We start from the raw sequence: 27,108 nt of genomic DNA, 5'->3' as shown, positions 1-27,108 counted from the left end.
AGCCCTGTCATTTCTTTCATGGTGATTAGTCATAATGTTAATATGAATTCTTTCATTGTTTTCCTCTGAGATCTTGTTTTCTGATTTTGATAGCTCTGCTTCTGGTGGTGAGTGGGTTTGTTACAGTGAAGTGGATGCAAGCACTGTTGCCTCTTAGACTGCTAACAAATGAAGCAGGTGGGCTTACTAACTTACTGTGAGATTAATCACACTGTTTAACTCTCACAGAATTAAATGAGTCAATCAATCCCTTTCAAAAAGGAGAGTAAATATGGAGCTCAATCTTTTTAAAGCCAAAAGCTTTCTTTTTTTTTAATTTGAACAAAGTAAGAACATAAAAATAATTAAAATCTGGTAACATAGCGGGATGTGCCATTGACTTTGGTCCAAAGGTAAGGAAGCAAAAAGAAAAAACCCGAAGTTAATTTACTCATTCTTTTAATTCAATGTTTGGTGAGCAGACAATATTGTAACTTTAAGGGATTAAAGGGAAGGTAAGTTTTGTGAGGTGATTAGGGTAATTTACTATTGGTACTTCCTTACTTGGACCCTTTTTTTTCAAAAGAATGGAAACCAACCTTCTCGTCAAAATTTTCAAAACATGCAAACAAGGGGGTGAGCCAAATGTAATGATTTTTAAAAAGAAAGTGGAATATGTGAGAGAAAAGTGAGTGGACTAAGGGAAATAAATGCCTTCTATATGATCTGCACAACTTAAGCAGTTATTAAAATTCATCAAAACTATCTTTCCACTCTAGACTTTCAGATAATTAAGTTCATATGTTCACTGTTTTCCAGTTTAAATAATTCAAAATTTCTTCAATGTTTTATATTTATTATTTTTCCTGGGTATAAATTTAAAATATATATTCCTGCAAAAGGAATTGTAATGTGTGTAGAGTCTGGTACTGGATGTTTTGATTTTTTTTTTTGTAATGTTGAATGCTATTTTCAACAAGAGAGGCTTACTATGGTAAAGATTATTTATATTTGGTAAAACAAGTAATTTCTGGCTAATGAATTTCTGGTAAATTAATTTTGCTCAAATAAAACAATGTCAGTTCAGTGCTTCAAATCTCCCTGCTCAGGTAACCCTGCTATTAAACCTTTCAGCTGTAATTCAGTTAGGAGGACTGTCTGCTAGCTTTGAAGCTTTTGATTCACATTGTGCTCCCAGCAATTGAATTGAATCTGTTCCCCAGCATATCTTTGTTTTGCTTCCCAATGAGAGGTTGAAGAGAATGACATTTTAACATATAGCATCCATTACCTGTTGTTGCAGCAAATTCTAATCCTTTGCTGCAAAGAGATTGAGATGAAAATGAACTTCAATCATTTATTTAGCTTTTTGTTCACTCTCCTGAAGGTAATTCCTTCATGATCGACTTCCCTGAGACCAGCTGCTGAGAAATTACTTTGAGCAAGACCGATGTCACAGCTGAGTCTATTCTTCATCTGTTGTCCCCATACATGCAGATTTTAGCAAGGATCATTAGGCACACATTCTTTTTATCCCCGTGAGCTTGGGAACCAAATGCTAATGTTGCACCATTCATGTCATGCCATCTGAGGTCCGTAATTCACCGCAATCCATACAGGTCCTAGTAATGCTTCCAAAGCATTTCTGGTGCAAGTTGGGTAAGAGTATAGTTCAAAGCCCACAGATCAGTCTGGAATTAGGGCATCCAGTTCCCAGACTCAGGTGCTAATTTCTGTGTATTCTAGTTTAAAGTGCCAGCATACCAGCTCTGAACTCTATGTATTAGATAGGTGAAGGCTTGGGAGGCAGGCGATGGTGGTGGGATGTGACAATATGTATACAGGAGCTACGGGCTGGATTGGTGAGTAAGAATTCTTCATAATTCCCTCGGGTGTTGGCCAAAGGGACCTGACTGATAACCAATGAGGAGCCAAATGACGATAGGTGTACTAGCAGACTGCCCAGCAGTTGTGGGACTGGCTCAGAGTACAGGGAACAGGTAATGCAGGCAAGGAACTGTTCCCCATCAAATTTGTAGCCACAGCATATCGTGTGAACCCATGTAGTTGGCCAGCTACAGTTCCACAACTTTTCCTGTTCTTGTAGATGCTCAAGTTGCCAGTGTTGGCTAGGTGCCTGTCAAGACCATTGATTTATGGAAACATCCCCTGATCCTGTAAACTTGGAAAACAACAATGATAGAGAACTTGCAACTGAGTCAGGACTCTAGATCTCAGACTATACTTCAATAATTGAATCATTTGGAGCTGTTCAGTTGGTTAGTCACAAGGACCAGATCAATTCTGCTGAACTTTATAGAGGAATCCAGCCAGCAACTCATCATTATTTAAGGAAAGGAATAAACTTGCTTCCTCTATTGTGACTGCTGGAGAAAATGGAATTAGTGAGAGTTCATGCTCTGCTTTTGTCTGTCAGCTCTTGGGACTTCTGACTTGTAAAGGTGTTAGTTATTTAGCTAGCAAAGATCCCAGGTATGATTTGTAAGATGCATAAGTAATGGAAGGATCAGTGTGAAAAACATCACCCTGGTAGACAGCATAAGATATGCTGATGACCTGTACCATTTTTTATGTGTGTGTATATATATATATAAACTACCCTTATGCTTCATGTTTTATGTTAGGATATCCCAAAGTCTTTTAAAGAAATAGACACATTTTGGAAATTTAGATATTGTTGTGCAGGCAGATATTTCTGCTTAACAATGCTTCGCAAACAACATTAAGATCATAGGATTTTAGAGTGGTTACATCATTGAAGGAAGCCATTTGCAGACCATCTACCAAGACACGCCTTCATACCACACTGGGATATTATCCAGAACTTATACAAAAACTGTGGACCAGGCCTTTAACCCAGTATCTCTCTGGTACTGGACAGCAGCTACCATATGTGGCAAGTTCACTCTTTGAATGTACTGTGTTCTTTACTTTGTCACCTCTTTTCCTTTATTTTTTGGCCTTATCCCTATTATTTTTTCTTCCTCTTCAATCATTCAGCAGATAGATAGATAGGCACTTTATTGATCTCAAAGGAAATTACTGTGTCACAGTAGCATTACAAATGCACAGATATACAAATATACACATATTAGAAGAGAAGTAAGAAAGAATAAAAAATAAGTTACCACAGTCTAACAGGAGGGGGTCATTACTTCCCTGGCCATAGGTTGACTCATTATAGAGCTTGATGTCCGAGGGTAAGATTAACCTCATGTAGCGCTGTTTGCAGCAGCGCAGTTGTCTTGGTCTATTTCAAAAAGTGCTCCTATGTTCAGCCAAGGTGGCATGCAGAGGGTGAAAAGCATTGTCCAGAATTGCCAGGATTTTCTGTCAGTTCCTTTCGTTCTACCGCAGCCTCCAGTGTATCCAGTTTGACTCCTATTACAAAGCCAGCCTTTCTAATCAGTTTATTGAGCCTGTTGGTGTCACTCATGTTGATGCCCTTGCCCCAGCACACCACCCCATAGAAGGTTGTACTGACAACAACAGACTGGTAGAACCTGTCAAGGAGAGGCCTGCATATTCCAAAGGACCTCAATCTCCTCAGACATTAGAGTTGACTCTGGCCCTTCTTGTACACAGCCTCTGTGCCAGTGCTCCACTCAAGTTTGTCATTCAGATGCACCTCCAGGTACTTGTAGGTCCTCACCACATCCATGTCCTCACCATCAATAGTAACAGGGAACAGTGCAGGCTTAGTCTTCCTAAAGTCCATCACCATCTCCTTTGTCTGACTGATATTGAGCTGCAGCTGATTCAGCTTGCACCATCTGACAAAGTCCTCCACCAGGGCCCTATATTCATCCTCCCTTCCCTTTATACATCCAACTATTGCTGAGTCATCAGAGTATTTCTGCAGATGGCAGAAGAAACAAAGCCAGGAAATGCTGTGTATCTCTGACTGTGGTGCTGCCTGCAAGAAATGACAGTATTTAGTCAGGCTGGAGATTACAATGCCCAAGTGGTGGGTGGATGGGTGTGGGGGAACTTTGCGGGAATTCCCCTAGTGCGGTCGCCATCCTTGTTGATCATAGACATGACAACTATGGAGGTCCCTAGGAAATTGTAGTTGTAGACTATTGAACACATGTGCAACATTTCATTGCAGCTGTGCGTTGTTCTATCATTTTAATACAATGGACTCGGAACATAATTCAGTTATAATATATCATGGGGAAGCTGGTTTTATCTGAGATTAACACCATTCCCAGGTAAGATAAGTGATGTGTGGAGTACATCTGACTATAAGATTGGGTGTTCGATTTCATTGGCCAAGCATTGATTTAATACAGAGGAATCATATCTTCTTCATCTAAGTTTTTATGTGGATAGCTACAGTCAGAATGGCATCTGATCTTCCATATCTCTCCTGTTTCAGATTGAAATGTTGGAACATAAATATGGGGGCCATTTGGTATCTCGCCGGGCTGCCTGCACCATCCAGACAGCTTTCCGTCAGTACCAACTCAGCAAGAACTTTGAAAAGATTCGGAATTCCTTGCTGGAAAGCCGCATGCCCAGGCGTATTTCACTGCGGAAGGTCAGGTTGCAGAATGCCGACAGCTTAATGGAGGGGTATAACTTTGCAGGCATTCCCCTCGTGCGGTCGCCATCCTTGCCGGCGAGCATCAGCGGTGCTCTGACTGAGCTGGAGGACTCCTTCACAGAGCAGGTTAAGTCACTGGCTAAGTCAATTGATGATGCTCTCAGCTCTTGGAGCTTGAAAACAATGTGCTCGCTGCAAGACGGCAGTACTTACCAATTCACAGAGACCTTCAGCAGTGGCTCAATGCAGGATGGAGCGGCAGCTGAGGTGCGGAAAACAGGGCAAGAGAGCAGTGATGACAGGCTGGACGAGGGCCTTGCGCACAGCAACAGTACTCTAATGATGGCTTTCAGGGATGTCACCTTCCACATTGAAAACAAAAACATGTCTGTTTCCTCACTGCTGGAGTCTGCTTCGGTTGCCATGGCGAACTGTGAGAATGCTCAGTCAGAACCCCAGCAGAGCGCTGCAGCAAAAAACGATGATGGTCCAGGGGAAGAAGAGGACAAAGCATCCCCAACTGCTTCTTCAGAACCGGGACAGACACTGGTTTCGAACAATCTCCCTTTCACAGAACTGAATGTCAATATCAACTCAAATGGGCTCGGCGGGGGATTGATGGGGCAGGGTCAAATCACGATGCAGAAAATTCAAGTCGATCACAACAATGGGATCATGCAGGAAAATCCACTGGAATCCAGTCGCCTGGACAATGCAGAACAGCTCAGTAGTGGCAGTACAACCTCCATCTCTGCCAAGACTCCATCAGAAGTCTCTTCCAAGGAGGCTCTGCATGCCATGATATTGAGTATGCCCAGGTACCACTGTGAAAACCCAAGCAGCTGCAAGTCACCGACCCTCTCCACCGACATAATCCGCAAACGCCTCTATCGCATCGGCCTCAATCTGTTCAATGTGTAAGTAAGAATCTATTGCAAGCTTTGTCCAGGGATTCACATGAGCACAATATCACCTAGCCATGGGAAACATGTAGGGGCATGGTGAAATAATCTGCCTTTTCAGTGAACTGAAATACTAACAGAGGGGGTATTTTGAATTGTAATCTGTCGGTTGCAAAACAAATTCCGCTGCTGTTTTTCTCTCTAATTCATAGCCCTAAAGCCTCCAGGGGTATTCAGGAGACAAATGTTACAAGTCACATCAGAAGACCTGAGAATTAAGTTGAAGCTTGGTGGGGGAATCTCATCCTTAAGCATGGATATCTCTTCAGAAGAGATGGCTACATTGATAGTAGAAATGGGTTTCCTGTCCTGGGCTTTAACTTACCTGGATTGCAAATCCACCTCATGGCCTATTTGACAAGAGAAAGAAAGCATTACTTGTGGCAAATAGGAGCCAGTCCAGTCCCAGGGATCCTCCTGAACTCCCCTGCCTGTCTTTATACAAAAAATTGACTCCCATTCACATTAAGCCAGCAGAACCTAATCAAAAGGCTGGAAGCAGCTAGTGGTGGGGTTCTGCCACTGTTCTCTTCCCCATTTCCTGTGGTTCATGATGATATAGTGACACTGGCACACAATAAAAAATATTTAAATTGGGTTATTCTGTATTGGCCGTGCTGTACTTGTTGGGACCAGTACCGGAGCTCCATAGTGAGTGTACACGCTGATTGCCGTCCATACAGATGGTTAGCCTGATCACCTTCTGTTGCACTGTAGTGTTTTCTTTATGGTATCTTTATAGCCCTTTCTTATGCAGTTGGTAAAATTTAAGTGCAATATTCTTTTCAAAGATTTTGAACTTCTTCCCACATTACCTTCATCAATGTTGTGTCTGTTTACTCTACTACAAATAAATTGTGTTATCATATTTTGTTATTTCCACTTTAACATAACCTTGTGGCTTCCAGACACTACACACATAAACTGGAAGGGTATTTTATTTGAGTGAATACTTTTTCAATCCCAAAATTATTTAAAAGGGAACCATTTATATTGATTATTCACAATGGTTTTATTTTACCATGTTAATGCTCTGCAAATTCAAGCATACAATTTTCAGCTGTTCCACTGATGTGATTTGGCATTATGCCCCAATGACATCTTAAAAAGGAATAGTAAATCAGTGGCCACCCTCCTATTCCTGATTCACTGGTATAGAAGTTGAATAATGAGCTCTATTTAACATGTCTGCTGCTTATATTAAAGTGCTGAAGTACATTAGTAAATATATAGACCACTTTTTTGTAATATACTGCATGTGAGCTGTGTCATTTTCTGTAGTGAGATGTGACTGTATTTCTGCAGATCTGAAATTCATTATGTGGGCCAAAATCTTCACATTGCTTTACCAGTAAGTTGATGCACAACTTGCCAATCAGAGCTGCCAGCATTTAGTCACTTCAGACTCAATGAACCTTGGATTTCTGTATGGCTCAAGGATAGATGGCATCACATCTACCACGATGCTGGCTGGATATTAGTGAAGGAACCCAATTTTGATATGATTCCCCAGCGTTATGTTGCGGAATTATCACTCGGACGACATGGCAGCTCAGACCTGTTGTAGAAGCTGGTGTTCAATTGATAGCAATGAGAATTTTGGGCCTGTGGTTTGGAAGGCACCGCTACTCACTGGCAACTTTATCACCTAGGATATGGATTCTCAATCTTTTTGAATAAAACTTCAACTTATTCATAGGCACCAGAGGTGCTTATACCCCACACTCCAATAAATAACTGTTGCTATTAAGGGCTACATAGAAACATTGAAAACCTACAGCACAACACAAGCCCTTTGCCCCACAATGCTGTACCGAACATGTACTTATCTTAGAAATTACCTAGGGTTACCCATAGCCCTCTATTTTTCAAAGCCCCATGTACCTATCCAGGAGTCTCTTAAAGGACCCTATTGTATCCGCCTCCACCACCGTCGCCGGCAGCCCATTCCACGCATTCATCACTCTCTCCATAAAAAAAACTTACCACTGACATCTCTGTACCTACTTCCAAGCACCTTAAAACTGTGCCCTCTTGTGCTAGCCATTTCAGCCCTTGGAAAAAAGCCTCTGACTATTTACATGATCAATGCCTCTCATCATCTTATACATCTCTATCAGGTCACCTCTCCTCCTCCGCTGCTCCAAGAAGAAAAGGCTGAAAGGTTCTTCCTCTAAACAAATTAGAGCCATCTGGGGATATCTGGGAAATTTTAGGAGTCCTGTGGCTAACATAGAGAGAACTTTTAATAGAAATTTGATGGAACTTAAAAAAAATTCTATCCAAACATCACAAAAATCTTTAAGTCTCATGAATCCCAAGTTAATTTTGGACTCCCTCCCCCCAATCCCCTACCCACTCACCTTCCCAAGTCTGCAATCCATTGATCTGAAAACCTAAGTACATCAAGTGCATGAAAACACTGCCTCCCACAAGAAGCCATCCATCTGTCTCTCCACACGAACTTGCAATTATATTATTGGGCATCATCACTGGGCCAAAATCCCCAACACTATGTCCAACACCATTTTTGCATTATCTTTCCAAAAGTGTCCTGTGGTACTGTCTTCTCAAGATGGTTGTGGATGACCAATAAATACTAGTGAACTAAGAAGAATTAAGGTACTGCACCTTAAAGATAAGTGAACTCAAAAGGTTTCAAAGGTACATTTAATGTCAGAAAAATGTATACAATATACATCCTGAAATGCTTTTTCTTCACAACCATCCACGAAAACAGAGGTGTCCCCAAAGAATGAATGACAGTTAAATGTTAGATCCCCAAAGTTCCCTCCCTCCCGCGTATAAGCGGCAGAAAACAACGATCCTCTCTCCCCCCACCGACAAGTAAAAAAGGCATCGGCACCCGCCTCCAAACACTTAAGCGTGAGCAAAGCAGTAGCAAAGACACAGACTTGCAGTACCCCAAAGACTACTTGTTCACCTGGTATTTGATATACCACAGACGCTCGCTCTCTGTCTCTCTCTCCCTAATAAGGGAGAAAGAGCTGTCTCCTTTTCACAGCAAGAGGGGAACCATAACAAGCAAGTCACTGGTTTATGATGTTAAAAGTCCATTGCGTCACTTTTTCTAAACTCTATGCCCAAAGATCGCGGGTCTCTGGGCACCCAGCCTTAGATTTTTGATCTCCCACGACACACCTATCTCCTGCCTGGACACCGACTTTCGAACCGCCCATCTCTAGAGGCACAAGATGTCAGCCCTCCGAAGGTGAGTGAAGCTGAGCCCTTGGCGTGCTGAATAACGTGAAACCCCGAGAGCGGGCCCCATTCCTGCAAAGAATCAAAGTCAGCATGTAACTCCAGGTCAAGGTCTTCAAAAGAACCCTGAAAGGAAAAAATAGAGATATTAAAGATGGAAATAGAGCTGTTTCTGAACATGCAAGCAACGTGCACTGTTAGGCACCATTAATCCTCATAAGTTCCTCCTCCAAAAGATATACTATGTTTGAACATAAGCTTGACCGTGACTCCAATCAGAATATTTTAAAGTGAATGTTTCCTACAGCTTTCCATCCATTTAAATTAATGAGCAGAATGTATGGACAGTGAGTTAACAATTTTTTGTGGGTGAGAGTTCCTGCTGTCAATGCTTCTATTGTGGAATTCTAAACCTGCATTATTCACAACTTTCACCATCTATTGGGCCTTGTTTCAATTTACCTTTTACAGCTCCCTGACCACCTGTTCAACATGCAAATGGGTTACCAGGATACAGTGCAAATAAAAAGATTCATTTGGCAAACAAGTACACAATGTTAATAATCTATTCAAAATCCTGGCAAAAAAACATGGCACATATAAAAAGCAAGTTAATAAATGAAAATAAGCAGCAAATAGACCTGTCTAAAGCAATCAGTTTGACAAAGCATTACTTCGTACGAGTCCAATGCTGTCATTACTGAGCTGCTGAAATATTGATAGTTTATTCTTGATAAATAGATCTAGCTTTAGAGTAGATGGTGTTTCACTCATTCCTGCTTTGTGTTAAATGATATCACAGGGATATAAAGTAATTTCTATATATTATTGCACTGTTTCAAGACAAGAGAGCTGAGAATTACTGTGTGAACTTTATCATTCTTTGCTGCTCTGTAGCCATTTTGAAATAAGTGTTTTATTCAAACAAGTAAAGCTACTTGAACCTTGACTGCAAAATAATGATCTTAATGGAAACGTTGCATAATATAGTATATAACAGATTCCTTTTGATATATTTCTGAATTCATTAAGAAAAATTGACTAAGGAATTTATTTATCAGTTCACTGTACACATCCCCCATTGCCAAACGTCCCCTTTCTTGCTGTCATTGTCTGGGGACCTGTTAGTGAGGCTTCAAGCTACAGTAAGGAAAGACAACAATGCAGCCTTTTCCTTATAATAAATCATCTAAACTCACATTAGATCAAAGTCTTGAAGTCATCCTGAGAAAGCTAATATTATCCATAGAAATTGTCTGAAACCATTCAATTAATGTGTCCTGAAGAGCAGGTCAGAGGCAAGTGCATCGCCTTTTAACTCCCCAAAGCCTATCCAGCATTTACAAAGCTCAAAGTGGAAACGTGATGCAATTCTCTCCACTTGCCTGGATGAGTGCAGCTTCATCAGCACTCAAGCAGCTCGACACCATACGGGACATACCATAGCAACCCGCTTGATAGGCAATCCTTCCACTCACTCCCACCACCGAGGCATGAGTACCATCCATAGGATACACTGCGGCTACTCACCGCAATAATTTACACCACGTTCCAAATCCATGACCTCCATCAGTTAGAAAGACAAGGGCAGCAAAAACATGGGAATTCCACTGTGTGTGGAAGTTGCCCTCCAAGCCACACTCCATCCTGACTTGATGTTCCTTTACAGTGGCTAGGTCAAAATCCTGGAACATGCTCCATAACAAATCTGACCTCAATGACTACAGCAGTTCAAGAAGGCAGGTCACCATCACCTTCTCAAGGGCATTTAGGAGTGGCCAATTTAATGCTGTCTCAGCCTGTGGAGCCAACATCCCTTGAATGAATACAAAAAAAGCCATTCAATTAGACCATGCATCCCTTGAATGAATGCAAAAAGCAGTCAATTAGATTATGTGCTTGTATTTACTCTCAACAATCTATAATTCTGTATATTATTTTATATGGAACAATTTACAATGGAACATTCTTTAGTAGTGCATTGGTCACTGGTCAACAAACCACCTGATTTCAAAGTTTAAATCAAGTTTTTCACTGGGTGAGAACATTGTTATATTACCTCTGGAACCAGGTCCAATTGATGGCAAAAGTAATTCTCTATTCTGTTTGCTGTAACAAGGGTTACTGTACATGTGAGATGTATTATTTGAATGAGTACACAAGTGGTTATTGCAAGAAATAGAAAATTCACGTTGCTAAATGTATTTTGCATCCAATCCATGTATACAAATAATCTAGCCATAACAAATTCTGTTGACACAATTCTCAAGAAGCCCGGATACCATGCAAGCAGTTCTCTTGAGTATTCCTGTTACTTTGCCAGATGGCTGATTCTTTTCTGCTCTCTTTTTAAGGCTGATTGTAACTGATTGGCTGACCTAGCTTCTTTGCAAGTCCTAAAGCTCTCTTCCTTGTGTGTAGCCAAGTTTCTGGTGGTTATGGTGAAATGGAATGAAGATAAAAAGCTTTTCTGAGTTTGAAATTGCATTCATTGGATTTCTCTCAGAATGTGGAATTGTACTATATTTAGACATCAGAGTAGTCTCTTAGATTATTTTTCCTTCTCCTAAAATCCAATGCTACTGCAACATGAAAGCCTGATGACAAGTCCAACCATTGTGGAGTTAACAGGGATGAAAACTAATCTTTTCCTTAAAGTTCCTATTGTGTGGTATCTGTTTCTAGTCTGTTTGATAATTTGTCATATCTCCAGCATTAAATGAATTAATTTTTATTCCAGAGTTTGAAGTTGTTTTCTGCTACTGAAAAGTTTTCATTTTTAAAATAATTTAGTTCAAATTATGACACTGAAGTAAGTACAAATATTACAGAACTGCCATTTGTTTGTCAAGTATATTCCTAATATCTTTGTACAAACAAAATTAGTACCAAAACATTGTAAAAAGAATGAACAATTCCGCAATTCAGCTAATTGTAACTAAATCAGTTGAGAAGAACTTAGTCTAAACTTATCCTTTCTAAACCTTCCAACACTTGATCAATAGTTGTGTAGGTCATGGGTCTTCAAGTATTTTTCAAAAGATTTTCCTTCTCCTATTTCCATTGGAAATGTCTTTTGCCCTTTCTCCATCCATCCCAGTAAAATCCCACAAAGAGTAAACCACGACTTCTTAATGTGGCTCCCTGGAATCATTAGGGGGAGCCTGTTGGTAATTCCTGCAGCTATGATGGGAAGAGACGAGAAGGTCTACAAAAAATGATCTGGACAAATATTATTGTCTATTTTGGCATAGAAATTGGGTATGGTATCTAAAATTGGAGGCAGACACATGCATACATCTATTGAGCTGAGATGTGGAATGCATTGATTAGAAAACTGTATTGCAATATTGTTCCAACATTATTCTCCTAATGTGAGAAGCCTCCGATAATCTTGTGATTCATAATGCTATGTAATTGGCATAGAGTAATTAACAGTGGCACTGAATAATACATTCTCTGAAGTTGTACAAGCATGAGCCACTTAGGAGCAATAATTTAAGACACATGGTTACAGATGGAATATTGGTCATATCATCCTTCATAATTTTGTGATGGTAATAAACTGTTCTAGTCAGATATTGATCTTCTCTTTGGACCGGCACTGCAATGTCCTTTTTGCATGTGGATATTTCTAAACATTGCGTTAGAATCCATTATTACAGCATGGTATTCAAGGAATCAACAGTTTGAATTCTGATCAGCCTAGTGAGAACCAAGTCTTGATAAAGTGTCTTTTTATGACAAAGCTCCCCATTAAGGGAAGACCATTATTTAGTAAACCATTTAAGCAGAAATATTTGTGTGGGAGTTGGAATGCAGGGCTGATGCTCCGTGCTATACTTTGCAATTATAGTCACAGAACTGCATGGTGATTGAAGTATTCTTTTTCTTTAATAAATAGGATATTTGATTTATAACTTTTGAATTTGATGGAGAAAATTTGTGGTAAATTTGTGGTAATTTGTGGTAAATTTGTGGTAAAATTTGTGGTAAAATTTGTGGTAAATGATCTTGCAGGGGTTGTGTTGGTTTGGTGGGATTAGAGGAGATTAATTGGTAGGAGGCAGATTTAAAGGTTGTAAAGCACCATGAGACAAGTCCACGATTCAGAAAAATTTCAACCGTTTGGAAGTCAGGTCATTGGAATGGGAAATAGCAGGGAGAACTGTCTGTTCTTCATATTATTGGATATTTCAGTTGGTATCAAGGTTTTGGAATAAATTGGTGATTCAGAACAGTCAGAAAAATTTATTGTGATTAAGGCAGCTTGGCAACAGGTATGGACAGCTGGTTAACATCAGAGTGAGAGATATCTTCATATGTTTGGAACAACTCACATTGTGCTTAGGACTAGCGCAATGAATACCTGGCCCAGCATATTGGGAGGCAACCTCTTCTGTTCTTCAGAATTTGTATTTGTATGACTATGCCCTCAATGTGACAAAGTGATAAAGCACCATGTAAGGTTCTCCATATGTACACACACTGTGGCTCGAATCTTCAGAATTAGAGTACAAATGCAACTCAGAATGAATTAATGAAAAAATCTAAACAGCCAACACTGACCAACATGAGAGGTGCTGGACTGGAGATGAGAAAGATCTATGGACATTGTAATTGATTCTATATATCCTGAGTTTTCATCATGAGATCTTTCAGAAATCTGGTCTATTTTCTTTCTTCTAAGATCTCAATTTCAACATTTTTTGTGAATGAGTACATGGCTTAAGAAAATGGGCTTGCAGTTCTTTTTGCTGTTTTGGTACACTACAGTCAAAATTAGGAGAGCTGCCCCACACGATGCTCAAGTACAACCTGATCAGTCATAATTCCCGAGTCACACCATTAAACTAATACTGTGGATTCCACTGTAACCATCTTTGGTGATGTCTTTTCCCTCTGGTGGAGACGATGATGCAGATGTATATAGTCATGAAAGAACAGTCTTAGGAATCTCACAATTCACGTTAGATGACATGAGCTTTCATGAGCATCAAATCAAACACTAACATGGTCTCCTCTTATTAACCTCTAACTGATGCCCTCCCTCAAATGATGAATCAGTTGTTCCTCATGTTGAATGCTATCATGTTGTGCTTTGGAAAGGGACTTGTAAGAATAACACTGGCCAAGCTGCCTTACCTTGATTGGGCTCATCCAGGCTCAGCTGGTGACAAAAGCAACATAGAAGAAATAAAACTAACTGGCCTTGACCTTGCATGTTTTTCTGTTGTAAATTCATCTGTCTGGGAGAGGATTTGAAGGAGTGAGCACTGCACAGTCTTTGTGGAGATGAAAACTGATCTTTACACTCTATTGTGTTGTGTGATCCCAACACTGCAGTAAATGGGATAAGTTGAGAGGGAACAAAAAGTCAGAACTGGGACAAATTGACCCCTCAGCAAGAACACGTTTCTGGTCCATGCAATGCAGCACTTACCTCATTATTATTACCATCACACCACATTGTCCAATGAGAATAGTAGTAAATGTAACTGGAAGTCAGGTGTTAACTGGTGAAACTATGACACAGGCTTTCATGCATGCTAAACAGCCGGGGCAGCATAGTTAGTTGTGATCAAAGCAATCCTACAACCTGTGATGTCTTATCACCGAATTGTGAATGCTGATATTACGCAGGGCTACATGACACTATAAACATCCCATCTTTAACGAGAGCAGAGTAGGTGCATAGAAAACCCAAGAAGTGAAATATTTGGAACTACTTTAAGCCAGAAATCTCATGTGAATGTTCCACCTCATATAACTTTTGGGGTCATGACTGTCAGAGAAGAGGTTTTCAATCATTTAGTTTCCCTCCTTGTGAATATCCCTTACCGGGTGAATATTTTCCTGTGGCATTGATTGTTGCCACATCAAATGGTTAAATTCAGCCTGCCAGATTGGCTCCATGTTTGTCATATTAAACATTCACTATTTTGTCAGCAGTGTGCCAGTGTACCTTTATCTGAATGTACTTTAGCACCATGCCAAGGCGACTTTCAGAGCAACTATGAAACCTGTAACCTCAGCCATCCAGTGTAAAGTATATGGTAAAGTCAAGCACCTGCAGGTTCTGCTCTGATTGAGACAATAACTTATCTAAAAATAAATCACCATTACATCATTGCTGATTCAAATTCCTGGAGCTCTCCCTAATAGCATTGTGTCGTTACCCTCCTTTCATAGTTGGAAGCACGTCAAGACTGCATTATGACCTGGCAGTCAGTACGACTTCACCAATGGTGCTCATGTCCTTTGAATATAAAAAAATTGCATAGTTGGATGCTGAAGGTAAATTGAATTCTGAGTATTTCAATGAATGAGTTTAACTGGGAAGGAATTGAGTGACAGCATGTAGAAGACATGGTAATGCACAGAAGGAGGACATAGAAAAGTACAGAACAGGAACAGGCCTTTGGCCCATCATGTCTGTGTCAACCATGAAGCCAGTGAAAACTAATCTCATCTGCCAGCACATGGCCTGTACCCCACTATTCCCTGCCTGTTCGTGTCTCTGTCTAAATGCCTCTTAAACATTGTTAACACATCTGCATCTCCTATCTCCACGGACAGCACTGCCACACTCTGTCTAAAAACATGCCTCACAAAACTCTTTTAAACTGACCCCCTCTCACTTTAAACATTTGTCTTCTGCTATTTGATAGTTTCATCCTAAGAAAGTGACTGCCTATACTACCTATGGCCTTTCATAATTGTAACTACTTCTACCATGCAGAGCCTGGTGATTGAACGTTGTTTCTTGGTATGGAGGCTGGTAATTAGTGATGTGCCACAGTGTTGGGACCCTTGTTATTCATTATTTACATAAATGATTTGGATGCAAATATACAAGGCTTGATTAGTAGGTTTGAGGATGACACAGATTTAACAGATGTTGTTGATGGCGAAGAAGGTTATTGTAGAATACAAGGGGATCTTGATGAGTTTGGGGAGAGAAAGCTGAGAAATAGCAAACAGATATCAGCTAAATAAGTGTGAGACAATGCACTTTGGAAAATCAAATCAGTATAGGATTTATCATGTGAATGATAGAGCACTAGGGAGTATAATGGAACACAGGGACTTAGTCCATTGAATGCAGCATCACAGGTAGACACGGTGGTGAAAAGGGCATATAGCTTGCTGGCCTTTTTCAGTCAGAGCACTAAACATGGGGAGTTAGGATATCATATTGTATAAGTTGTTGGTGGGCCACTCTTAGAGGGCTGTATACAATTTTGGTCTTGCAGATAAGACCATAAGAGATATGAGAAAAAATTAACCTATTTGGCCCATTGAGTCTGCTCTGCCATTTCACCACGTTAGAGCCATTTTCCCTCTCAACCCCATTCTCTAGCCTTCTCCCCATAGCCTTTCAAGCCCTGACTAATCAAGAACCAATCAATCTCCAGCTTAAGTACATCCAATGCCCTGGCCTCAACAGCTGCCTATGGCAAAGAATTCCACAGATCCACCACCCTCTGGCTACAGAAGTTCCTCCTCATCTCCGTTCTAAATGGATGTCCCTCTATTCTGAGCCTGTGCCCTCCACTGCTAGACGTACCCATAATCGGAAACATCCTCTCCGTATGCACTCTGTATAAGCCTTCCAACATTCAATAGGTTTTAATGAGATCCAGCCTCGTTCTTCTAAATTCCAGCGATAAGAGGCTCAGAACAATCAACCACTCCTCACGTAGTAGGCCTTTCATTCCTGGAAAAATTCTCATGAATCTCCTCTGAACCCTCTCCAGTGTCTCAATCAGCTAATGCTCTACCCATGCTACTAGTATATTTCCTGTAATATCATGTGCTCTTATCTTGTTAAGCAGCCTCATGTGTGGCAGCTTATCAAAGGCCTTCTGACAATTCAAGTATACAACATCCATCAATTCTCCTTTGTCTGTCTTGCTTGTTACTTCCTTAAAGAATTCCAACAAATTTGTTAAGCAAGATTTTCCTTTAAGGAAACCATACCGACGTTGGCCCATTTTATCATGTGCCTCCTGGGACCCTGAGACCTCATTCTTAACAGTTGACTCCAACATCTTCCCAACCACTAAGGTCAGGCTAACTGGCCCATAATTTCCTTTCTTTTGCTTCCCTCCCTTCTTGAAAAATCTCTGCAGCCACCTTTTTCAGAATAGTGGGGTGTAGTCCTTCTGGTCTGGGTAGCATCCACCTCCAGACCTTTCAGCTTCCCAAGCACCTTCTCTCTAGTAATAGCAACTGCACTCATTTCTGCCCCCTGACACTCGAACATCTGCGATAGTGCTAGTGTCTTTCACAGTGAAGACAGATGCAAAATGCTTATTCAGTTCATCAGCCATTTCCTTGTCCCCCATTACTACTTCTACAGCATAATTTTCCTGCAGTGAAATATCTGCACTCATTTGTCTTTTACTCTTTATATATCTGAAAAAGCTTTTGATATCCTTTTAATATTATTGGCTAGCTTTCCTTCACATTTCATCTTTTCCCCTTTAATGGCTTTTTTAGATGCCTTCTGTTGGTTTTTAAAAGCTTCCCAATCTTCTAATTTCTCACTAATTTTTGCTCTGTTATTTGCCCTCTCTTGTGCTTTAATGTTGTTTTTGACTTTCTCTTGTCAGCCATGGTTGCATCATCCTGCCTTTAGAATACTTCTTTGGAATGTATCTATCCTGTGCTTTCTGAAATTCTCCCAAAAACTCCACCATTGCTGTTTTGCCATCATCCCTACTGGTGTCCCCTTCCAATTAACTTCAGCCAGCTCCTCTCTCATGCCTTTGTAATTCCCTTTACTCCACTGAAATACTGATACATTTGACTTTAGCTTCTCACTTTCAAATTTGCAGGGTGAGTTATATCATTTTATTATCACTGTCTCCTAAAGGTTCTATTACTTCAAACTCCCTAATCACATCTGGTTTATTACACAACATCCAATCCAGAATAGTCTTTCCCTTAGTGTGCTCAACCACAAGCGGTTTTTGAAAGCTAACTTGTAGGCATTTTACAAATTCTCTCTCTTGGGATCCAGTACCAACCTAATTTTCCCAATCTACTTGCATATTGAAATCCCCCATGACTATCATAACATTGCCCTGTTAACATGCCTTTTCTATCTCCTGTTGTAATTTGTAACCCACATCCTGGCTACTGTTGGAAAGTTTGTATATAATTCCGTCAGGTTTTTTTTTACCCTTGCAGTTTCTTAACTCTATCCACAAGGATTCTACATCTTCTGATCCGATGTCATCTCTTTCTAAGGATTTGATTTCATTTTTTTACCAACAGAGCCAACCTACTCCATCTGCCTACCTGCCTGCCTTTTTGATACAGTTTGTATCCTTGGATGTTAAAATCCCAACTATAATCCTCTTTCAACCATGACCCCATGATTCCCACGACATCATACCTAGCAACCTCTAACTGTGGGTAGAGATCACCTACCTTATTCAGTATTCTGTGTACATTCAAATATAACACTATCAGTCCTGTATTCATCTCCCTTTTAGAATTTGACCCCATGACACACTGTAACTCATTCCACTGACTGCCCCACTGACTGCAGTTTTGCCCTACTATCTGTATGTTCTACCCGACAGTCTCACTACACACTGCATCTACTTGTATACCAACTGCCCCATCCTCAACCCTATCACTCTGGTTCCCATCCCCCTGCCAATTTAATTTAAACCCTCCCCACCAGCTCTGGCAAACCTGCCTTCAAGGATATTGGTTCCACCCCCCCCCCCCCCCGCCGCCCCGGGTTCAGATATAACCCATCCCTTTTGCATAGGTCATACCCAGAAGAAATCCTAGTGACCCAGAAATCTGAAGCCCTGCCTGCTGTACCAGTTCCTTAGCTACACATTCATCTGCCAAATCATTCTATCCTTACCCTCACTGGTGCGTGACACAGGCAACAATCCAGAGAGTGTCACTATGGAGGTCCTGCTTTTCAGCTTTCTACCTAACTCCCTGAACTCTCTCTTCAGGACCTCTTCCCTTTTCCTATCTTTGCCATTAGTGTCTATGTGTACCAAGACTTCTGACTGCCCACCCCCCCTCTTTAGAATGCTATGGATCTGATTTGAGACATACCTGACCCTGGCAACTGGGGGTGGGGGAGTGAGCAACGTATCATCCAGGTGTCTATATCACATCCACAGAATCTCATGTCTATTCCTCAAACTATAGAATCCACTATCGCTACTGCAGTCCTCTTCTCCCCATTTCCCTTGTGAGCCACTGTGCCAGACCCTGTCCCAGAGACCCAGTCACTGTGTCATCCCCCTCAATAGTATCCAAAACACCATAATTATTATTGAAGGAAACAGCCACAGGGGTCCTCTTCACTGGCTGCCCATTTCCTTTCCCTCTCCTGACAGTCACCCAGCTATTTGCTTCCTGCATCTTAGAGGTGACCATTTCCCTGTAGCTCCTATCTATTCCTCAGGTTCCCATTGAGCTGAAGGTCATTGAGCTACAGCTCCAGTTCCTTAACACATTTTCTGAGGGGCTGCAGCTCAATGAACTTGGTGCAGATGTGGTTATCTGGAAGCTGGAAGTCTCCCAGAATTCCCACATCTCACACAAAGAACACAACACATCCTCTGGAACCATTCTCACTGATTTCACTGTGAACTAACAGATGAAGAATGATGAAGAAACTTACCAGAAACCTATCTCACCTAAGCCTGTTGAGCCAAAGCCTCCTCACTATAGCACTGGCCCACTCCATCAATGGCTGCTGTGCTTGTCCCTATCTTATTTTTATTTGCCCTTGCTAATGAATTGTGATTCATTTGTGCCACTGGAAAAAGCTGAAAGCCTGCGGGTGCTGCTTTTTAAATCTCTTGCCCTGGTGTCCTCTCTCGATTTGATATAGGAAAGATGTGTTTAAACTGGAAAGAGTGTGGAAGAGACCTACGAGAGAGTTGCCAGAGGGCCTGAGTTATAGGGAGAATCTGGCCAGGCTAGACCTTTATTATTGGAACGTAGGAAAATGAGACAAAGCCTTATAGAAATGTTTAAAACAATGAGGGGATTCCTGCTGGTTGTTGATGGATTAGCAGCTTTTTACAGTTGCTCCTATTTTACTTACTTTACTGTTTTCAACCTACTTTGAAACCTTACTTTTAAACGTGATATTGCTTTACTATGGCTACAAGGAGTGCCAAAAGTACCAAAAAAGAAGAAGAGCCTCCTGCAACTTTCAAATCTATTAAGGAACTGCTTCGAAAACACAGATAAGAATCTTTCGAGGAGTTCCAGTAGAAGTTCCAGCAACTCAGCCCTGAAATTAAAAAAATAGATACCATATTGTATTCTACTCAAAAAACCTTAACTGAACATGGTAAACGAATAGAAGAGAATGAAGCAACTCTGACGATTTTGGATGCGAGAATTAATGACCTGCAAAAGCTTTGTGAAAAACAATCCAAGTCTAATGAAAAATTAAGACAGAAGATTATCGATTTAGAAAATAGAAGCAGAAGAAATAACTTACGAATTCTGGGCCTTGAAGAGTCAATGGAAGCTGATAAGCCTACGGAATTCTTTGCAAGTTGTTTGGCACAATTATTTCCTAAAACTTTAACGTCTTTACCTATGATTGATTGAGCTCATAGATTGCCTGTGCCTAGACCAGTTCCAGGAGAGAGACTCAGATCAGTAATAATCTGTTTTCATGAATTTCAAACAAAAGATCATTTAATTCATGAATCCTGTTGAAGAGGAATGATTGATTATAAGGGTCAGAAGATCAGAATCGTCGAGGATTTTTCACCCAAGGTCATGAATGAGCGTGCTAAGTTCAAAAAGGTTACGTGGGAACTTTTTAACAAAGGTTTCAAACCTTCTCTTCGTTATCCTGCTTGGCTCAGAATTATACTGAAGGATGGCTCTAAGGAATGGTTCCATTCGAGTGAAGAAGCTCAGAAATTCTTAAAATCAGAAAATTAACTGTTCAGTATCTTTCTACACGAATAATTGCTTCTTTTACATTTGGTAAACCTCTGTAGCTATCTCTCCTTTTGAAACCTTAAATGCTTTACTTAGAGAACAAGATTGTAACGAGTTAATATCTTGTGTATTCATAAGTTTTGACTTTTGATAGGTTTTTTTATTATTTTATATTATACTTACTTTACTCAGGGTTTTTTCTGTCAATGAGGCTTAGTTTGGGTATTTTTCATTTTATCATTTTGAAACTGTAATAATTAATCTATATGTGTTCTTGTTATGAGGGTTAAGCTTTATTTCTTTGTCTACTGTTTTGTCTAGGTTGAAATGCAGTTAACCTTGAAACCAATTAGGAGCTAAACCAGTAGGTTTTTTGGGAGGGTGATGTCATTAGATTTAGCTGTCAGCTTTCTTTTGGCCAGCTTTCTGACTTTGGGAGGAGGGTGGGGAGATGGATTTTTTTTCTGGAAGCTGTTTTGGATTTTTAGCCAAATCTGGTGCTTGATTACCACGTTTCAAGGTTTATTGTTTGGTTTTAGTATACATTCCAATGGTTATTACTTTAACCTTTCTATTAAATAGTATTAAAAATTGGATCAAACTGTTAACTTATTTAGTCTTAGCGTGAAAGGATTAAATCACCCTGTGAAACAGAATAAGATTTTTGCATATATTAAAAACTTAAGGTTCGAATTATTTTTCTACAAGAAACTCACGTACGTAATTGAGACAATTTACGCCTTTTCAGTAGATGGAGGGAGCTACATTTTCATTCCTCTTCTCAAGCTAAGTCTAGAGGCGTTTCGATCGTTATAGATAATACAGTTCTCTTTGTCCAACGTAAAGTAGTGTCTGATACTAATGGGCATTTTGTCATAGTGTCAGGAAAATTAGATAATAAATTAATGGTATTTACTAATTTGTACGCCCCGAATACAGATGACCCAGGATTCTTTGAGCATTTTTTTTTCATTTTTGCCAGACTCATTGGTGATGGGAGGAGACATTAATTGCTGGTTCGATCCAGCTTTAGATAAGTCATCTTTTAAACCAGTGACACTTAATAAATCAGCTTTGTTTATTCAATCTTTTCTAAGGAAATGTGGTATTGTTGATGTATGGCATTTCTTACACCCACTAGACAGGGAGTACTCGTTTTTTTCTCATGTCTACCATACGTATTCCAGGATTGATTTTTTTTTTATTGATAGCCAAATGATTCCATTAGTTCGATCCTGTGAATATAAAGAGATTGCTGTCTCAGATCATGCCCCTGTGCTGTTATCTTTAAATCTCCCTGGTCTTCCTCAAACAAACAGATCTTGGCGCTTTAATCTAACTTTTCTATCTCATAAGGATTTTTTAAAGTTTCTGGAGAGACAACTTATTCTTTTTTTTTAAGAGAATACACCAGAAGAGACTTCTAGTATTATTATATGGGATACATTTAAGGCCTATATTAGAGGACAAATTACTTCATATACTGCAAGTGTCAAGAAAAAAGCTAATAACGAGAGAATTGAGTTAGCTAACCAGTTGAAGCAATTAGACCAAAAATATGCCTTAGTTCTAGATCCTGCTTTATATAAAAGGTGTGTTGAAATTCAAGCTAAATATGATCTTCTTTTAACTTATCCAATTGAAACTCAACTCCTAAAAGATAAAAGTTAATTTTATATTCATGGAGACAAAACAGGTGAATTACTGGCTGACCAATTAAAAACCTTTATAACTAAATGGCAAATTAAAGAAATTTGTAAAGCTAATATAGGAAAACTGACCATTCAGAAATAAATGATATTTTTAGAGACTTTTATTCTAAAATTTATAGTTCTGACCCTCCTAAAGATAATACTATTATGAATAATTTTTAGACCAATTAAACATTCCTACACTTTCCAATGATAACCGTAAGCAGTTGGATCAACCTACTTCTTATGAGGAAATTGCCGAGGCTGTACGTTCATTGCACTTGGGGAAGGCTCCGGGTCCTGATGGATTTTCTGCAGAATTCTATAAGGCATTTTCCTTACTGCTTATACCTCATTTATATTCTGATTTTTTCAGATTCTTTTAAGTTAGGTAGGTTGCCACAATCTTTCTATAAAGCTATCTCACTTATCCTTAAAAAGAATAGCAACCCAACTGAATGCTCTTCATACGGACCAATTTCCTTACTTAACGTTGACACTAAAATTCTATCCAAAGTTTTGGCCTGTAGGATGGAAAATATTTTACCATCTATCATTTCTGATGATCAGACTGGATTTATTAAAAATTGATATTCCCACTTTAATATTCATCACTTATTAAATGTTATTTTATTCTCCTTCTAAGGAGATATCGGAATGTGTGATATCTTTAGACACTGAGAAGGCTTTCGATCGGGTTGAATGGAATTATTTATTTAAAACCTTAGAAAGATTTAATTTTGGGCCCAATTTTATTAAATGGATTAAATTACTTTATTTATCTCCCTCTGCTCGGGTTCTTACTAATTTTCAGAATTCCAAACCTTTTAAACTTCAACGTGGAACCAGACAAAGTTGTTCCTTGAGTCCTTTGCTCTTTGATCGGGCCTTAGAACCCTCAGCCACTGCCTTTTGAGAATCTAATGATGTTATTGGTATTTTAAGGAGAAGTACTATCCATAGAGTTTCGCTTTATGCTGATGACCTATTGCTTTTTATTTCTAATGTCAAGACTTTGTTACCTCCTGCACTTCCTTTACTCTCTTGCTTTAGCCAGTTTTCAGGATATAAACTGAATTTACATAAGAGTGAAATTTTTCCTTTGAATAATTTGGTATCAATTAATACTAACCTTCCTTTTAAAATTGTAAGAAATCAATTTACCTATTTGGGTGTAAAAATTACTAAGAATTATAAACACCTACTTAAAGAAAATTTTCTTACCCTGCTGAATTATGTAAAAAGGGCACTATGAAACTGGTTGCCCCTTTCGTTATCGTTGATTGGCCAAATTAACTCTATTAAAATGAATATTTTACCTAAATTTATATACCTTTTTCAGGCCTTACCCGTTTTTATTCCCAAATCCTTTTTTGACTCTCTTGCTTCTATTATATCTTCTTATATATGGAAAAATAAACATTCTCGACTAAATAAAGTTCATCTTCAAATAGCTAAAAAGATAGGAGGTTTAGCATTACCAAATTTTAGGTTTTATTATTGGGCAGTCAATATACAAAATCTTACGGTTTGGTCATATTATATTAACGGTGAGGACTGTCCAATATGGGTTTCTTTAGAAGCTAAGTCTGTTAATAATTTTTTTAAATCATTTCTCTTCTTGGATCCTCACTTCCTTTATCCTTAAGTAAATTAACTGATAATTTGGTGGTTAAACATACTTTGAGGATCTGGGTACAATTTAGAAAATATTTTGGTTTAATGGGATTTTCTCTTTCAAGTCCCATTTTTTCTAATTATTTTTTTAAACCCTCTATGACTGATCCAGTGTTTAAAGAATGGGATATATTGGGTATTAAATGCTTCCAGGATTTGTTTGTACGAGGAAGTCTCCTTTCGTTTGAGCAATTGTCAGCTAAATATAGCTTACCAGAAACCCACTTTTTCCGATAACTACAAATTAGAGACTTCCTGCGTTCTCAATTATATACATTTCCTAATAGTCCTGATAAGGATTTATTAGATGTAATTTCTAATTTGAAACCCTTTCTTAATGGTTCAATATGCAATATTTATGGTATATTGTTGGGAATGAGAAATGCTCCTTTAGACAAAATTAAAAATCTCTGGGAACAAGGTTTAAAGACTTCAATTTCTGAGGAAACTTGGAATGAAATTTTTAAATTGGTTAACACTTCTTCGTTATGTGCCCACCACTCCCTCCTACAATTTAAAGTGGTCCATAGGGCTCATATGACTAAGGATAAGCTATCTCATTTTTATTCCGATATATCTCCCTTTTGTGATAGATGTAACAATGGAGAAGCTTCATTAATTCACATGTTTTGGACCTGTCTGAGTCTTGAAAGAAATTGGAAGGAAGTATTCCAAACTTTCTTTGTACTCTTTAAGGCAAATTTTAAGCCTAACCCCTTAACCACCCTATTCAGTATTGTTGGAGGAAAGATATTATTTTGGAGACAGCTGATTTACACATTTTGGCGCGTACTTCTCTTATAGCTAGGAGGACAATCTTGTTTAAATGGAAGGATGTTGTTCTGCCTACTCACGCTCAATGGTTACGTGATGTTATGTCATGCTTAAATTTAGAGAAGATCCGTTGTTCAATTTCTGAATCTAGCCAAGACTTTCAAACATTGTGGGGACCATTTTTGAACTATTTTCAAAACCTTTGACTTGCTGTTAAAGTACAGGTGGTGGCTAATAACATATTTCACTTTATGATAAGTATTTTTGTTTTACTTTTTTTCTTTTTTACCAAACAATCTTGGTAGTGGGTTTAGATATTTTTTCTGTATAATAAAATTATTACATTTCAATATTATGATTTAATTTAATTTACATGAATATAGGGTAATGTGATTGCAAGTGAGATTCTAATATAATGTACTTGGTATTATTTTACCTTTTTTTGATTTATAATTTAGATCTTTTTGTACTCTGTATTCTTATATGTAGAAATTAATAAAAATATTGAAAGAGAGAGAAAACAATGAAAGGTCAAGATAAGGCAAATAGTAACAGTCTTTTCCTCAAGGTTGGGTAGACCAAAACTAAAGACATAGATTTAGAATGAGAGAGTAGATTTAAAAGGAACCTTAGGGGAAAAAGTTTGTGAGTATATGGAATAAACTGCCAGAATGGTTGGGGAAGGTACAATAGGATCACTTTGGAGACACCTGGATCGGTACTTGGAGAGGCAGATCTTAGAAGGATATGGGCTGTAGGTGGGAAATTGGAACCATCTGGGAGGGGAACATGGTCAGCCTAAACTCATGGGCCGAATGGCCTGTATCATTATATTCCTATATGACTCTATCTTGAAGTAGAACGTCCACTGGTGTTTCTTCACCAGTAGACATTCTGCTTCAAGGTAATTTTCACATTTTGCCTTGGCAAGTGACTAGACTATTCCTTTGTCTGCCCACATTTTTAAATACAGGCAAGCTGCAACTCAACAGGCAAAGACTTGTATTTTACAGCAGGTCCTGTATGCCCATCACTTGTTTACTCACCAAACCATTTTTAAAATATTTTCATCGCTTTTCAACACCACCCCCCCACCCCCCACATCCCCCTGCATCTCTGGCATCTTACACATTCCAGATTTACACTGCTGCACCACAGGGAGTCTTGAAAAAACTTAGCTAATCTAAGGAATTCTCTCCATCTCTTCTTGCTTCACTTTTAACCCACTCCCCAATAACTGCTTTGTTGATAATGGGTTATGTTCCCTACCCTAACAGCTCCTTTGTAACTTGAAGTCTGATTCTGACTGTTGAGGGTTATCTGAGCCACCTTGCATCATCTTATTAAGATAAACCTCTTGTATTTGGTGTTGTGGTGTGGTTGTGATTTCCTGATCTTTGCTGGTAATAGAAACAAGTCCTTGCTTGTTTGCCCATGTGACATGACAGGGGGAATACCTTGTATTCTCCTCCTTGCTTCATATTGTGGCCATCAACATTATTTACTTTGCTTGTTCTTTCTTTTTCAGAAATCCTGACAAAGGGATTCAATTTCTGATTGCGCGTGGATTCATTCCTGACACGCCAATTGGAGTTGCCCACTTCCTGCTCCAGCGGAAAGGGTTAAGCCGCCAGATGATTGGAGAATTTCTGGGTAACAGCAAGAAGCAATTTAACAGGGATGTATTGGAGTGAGTAATGGCAAGATCTGTCATCTATCTTTCTCCCCCACCCTCTATTTATCAACTCAAAATAGTCAGTTATCCACCCTTCAAGGATTCAAAGATCTTTCACGAATTATACTAGAAACCTCTGGCTATATGAGTTTATTCCCATGTCCCATCAATACATTGCAGTCATCATAAATAGTTAAAACTGTTTTTACAAAGACTACTGGCAGTGGGAGTACTGTACCTTGATGAATTTGATGCTACTGTCTCTATCTGAAGTGTAATCCATCAGAGCTTCTCTTCCTGGGGAAAGTCACAAAGAGGGTGGTAAAAAAAAACACATAAAATTGTTGCTGAACAGTAAAATACTATTGCAGTGCTTTTCCGGAGTGTTAAAGTGTGGAGATTCAAACTTCTTAAAAGCTTACAGTGGAGCTACACATAAAGCAATTTCATTTAAACTCTGCTTTAAAGCATTATGTAGGAGCTTCAGAAATTGAAACATAACTAGAGGCTATTCAGCTATTATATCATCTCAGTCATTCAATGGATCATGACTAGTCTTTTATCTTAAAATCCATTTCATGTGGTCACTCAATTTTGCTT

The 27,108-nt window shown here is 39.1% G+C and overlaps 1 protein-coding gene across 1 annotated transcript in view; it reads left to right on the top strand.

Annotated features, from left to right (window-relative positions):
* The first annotated feature begins 4,387 nt into the window (after positions 1-4,387).
* The window catches only part of LOC140203281 (IQ motif and SEC7 domain-containing protein 3-like), a 134,129-nt gene continuing 111,408 nt past the window's right edge, over positions 4,388-27,108 (top strand). The window contains exons 1-3 of the mRNA XM_072269295.1: positions 4,388-5,131; positions 5,231-5,466; positions 26,362-26,523. Coding sequence (XP_072125396.1) covers positions 4,388-5,131; positions 5,231-5,466; positions 26,362-26,523 — 1,142 coding nt within the window. The remainder of the gene's footprint in view (positions 5,132-5,230; positions 5,467-26,361; positions 26,524-27,108) is intronic.

Source organism: Mobula birostris, chromosome 9, assembly GCF_030028105.1.
Source record: "Mobula birostris isolate sMobBir1 chromosome 9, sMobBir1.hap1, whole genome shotgun sequence".
In the NCBI taxonomy this organism is placed as follows: Eukaryota; Metazoa; Chordata; class Chondrichthyes; order Myliobatiformes; family Myliobatidae; genus Mobula; species Mobula birostris.
Note: the sequence above shows the minus strand (reverse complement) of the source record. Positions and strands in the feature narration are given on the sequence as shown.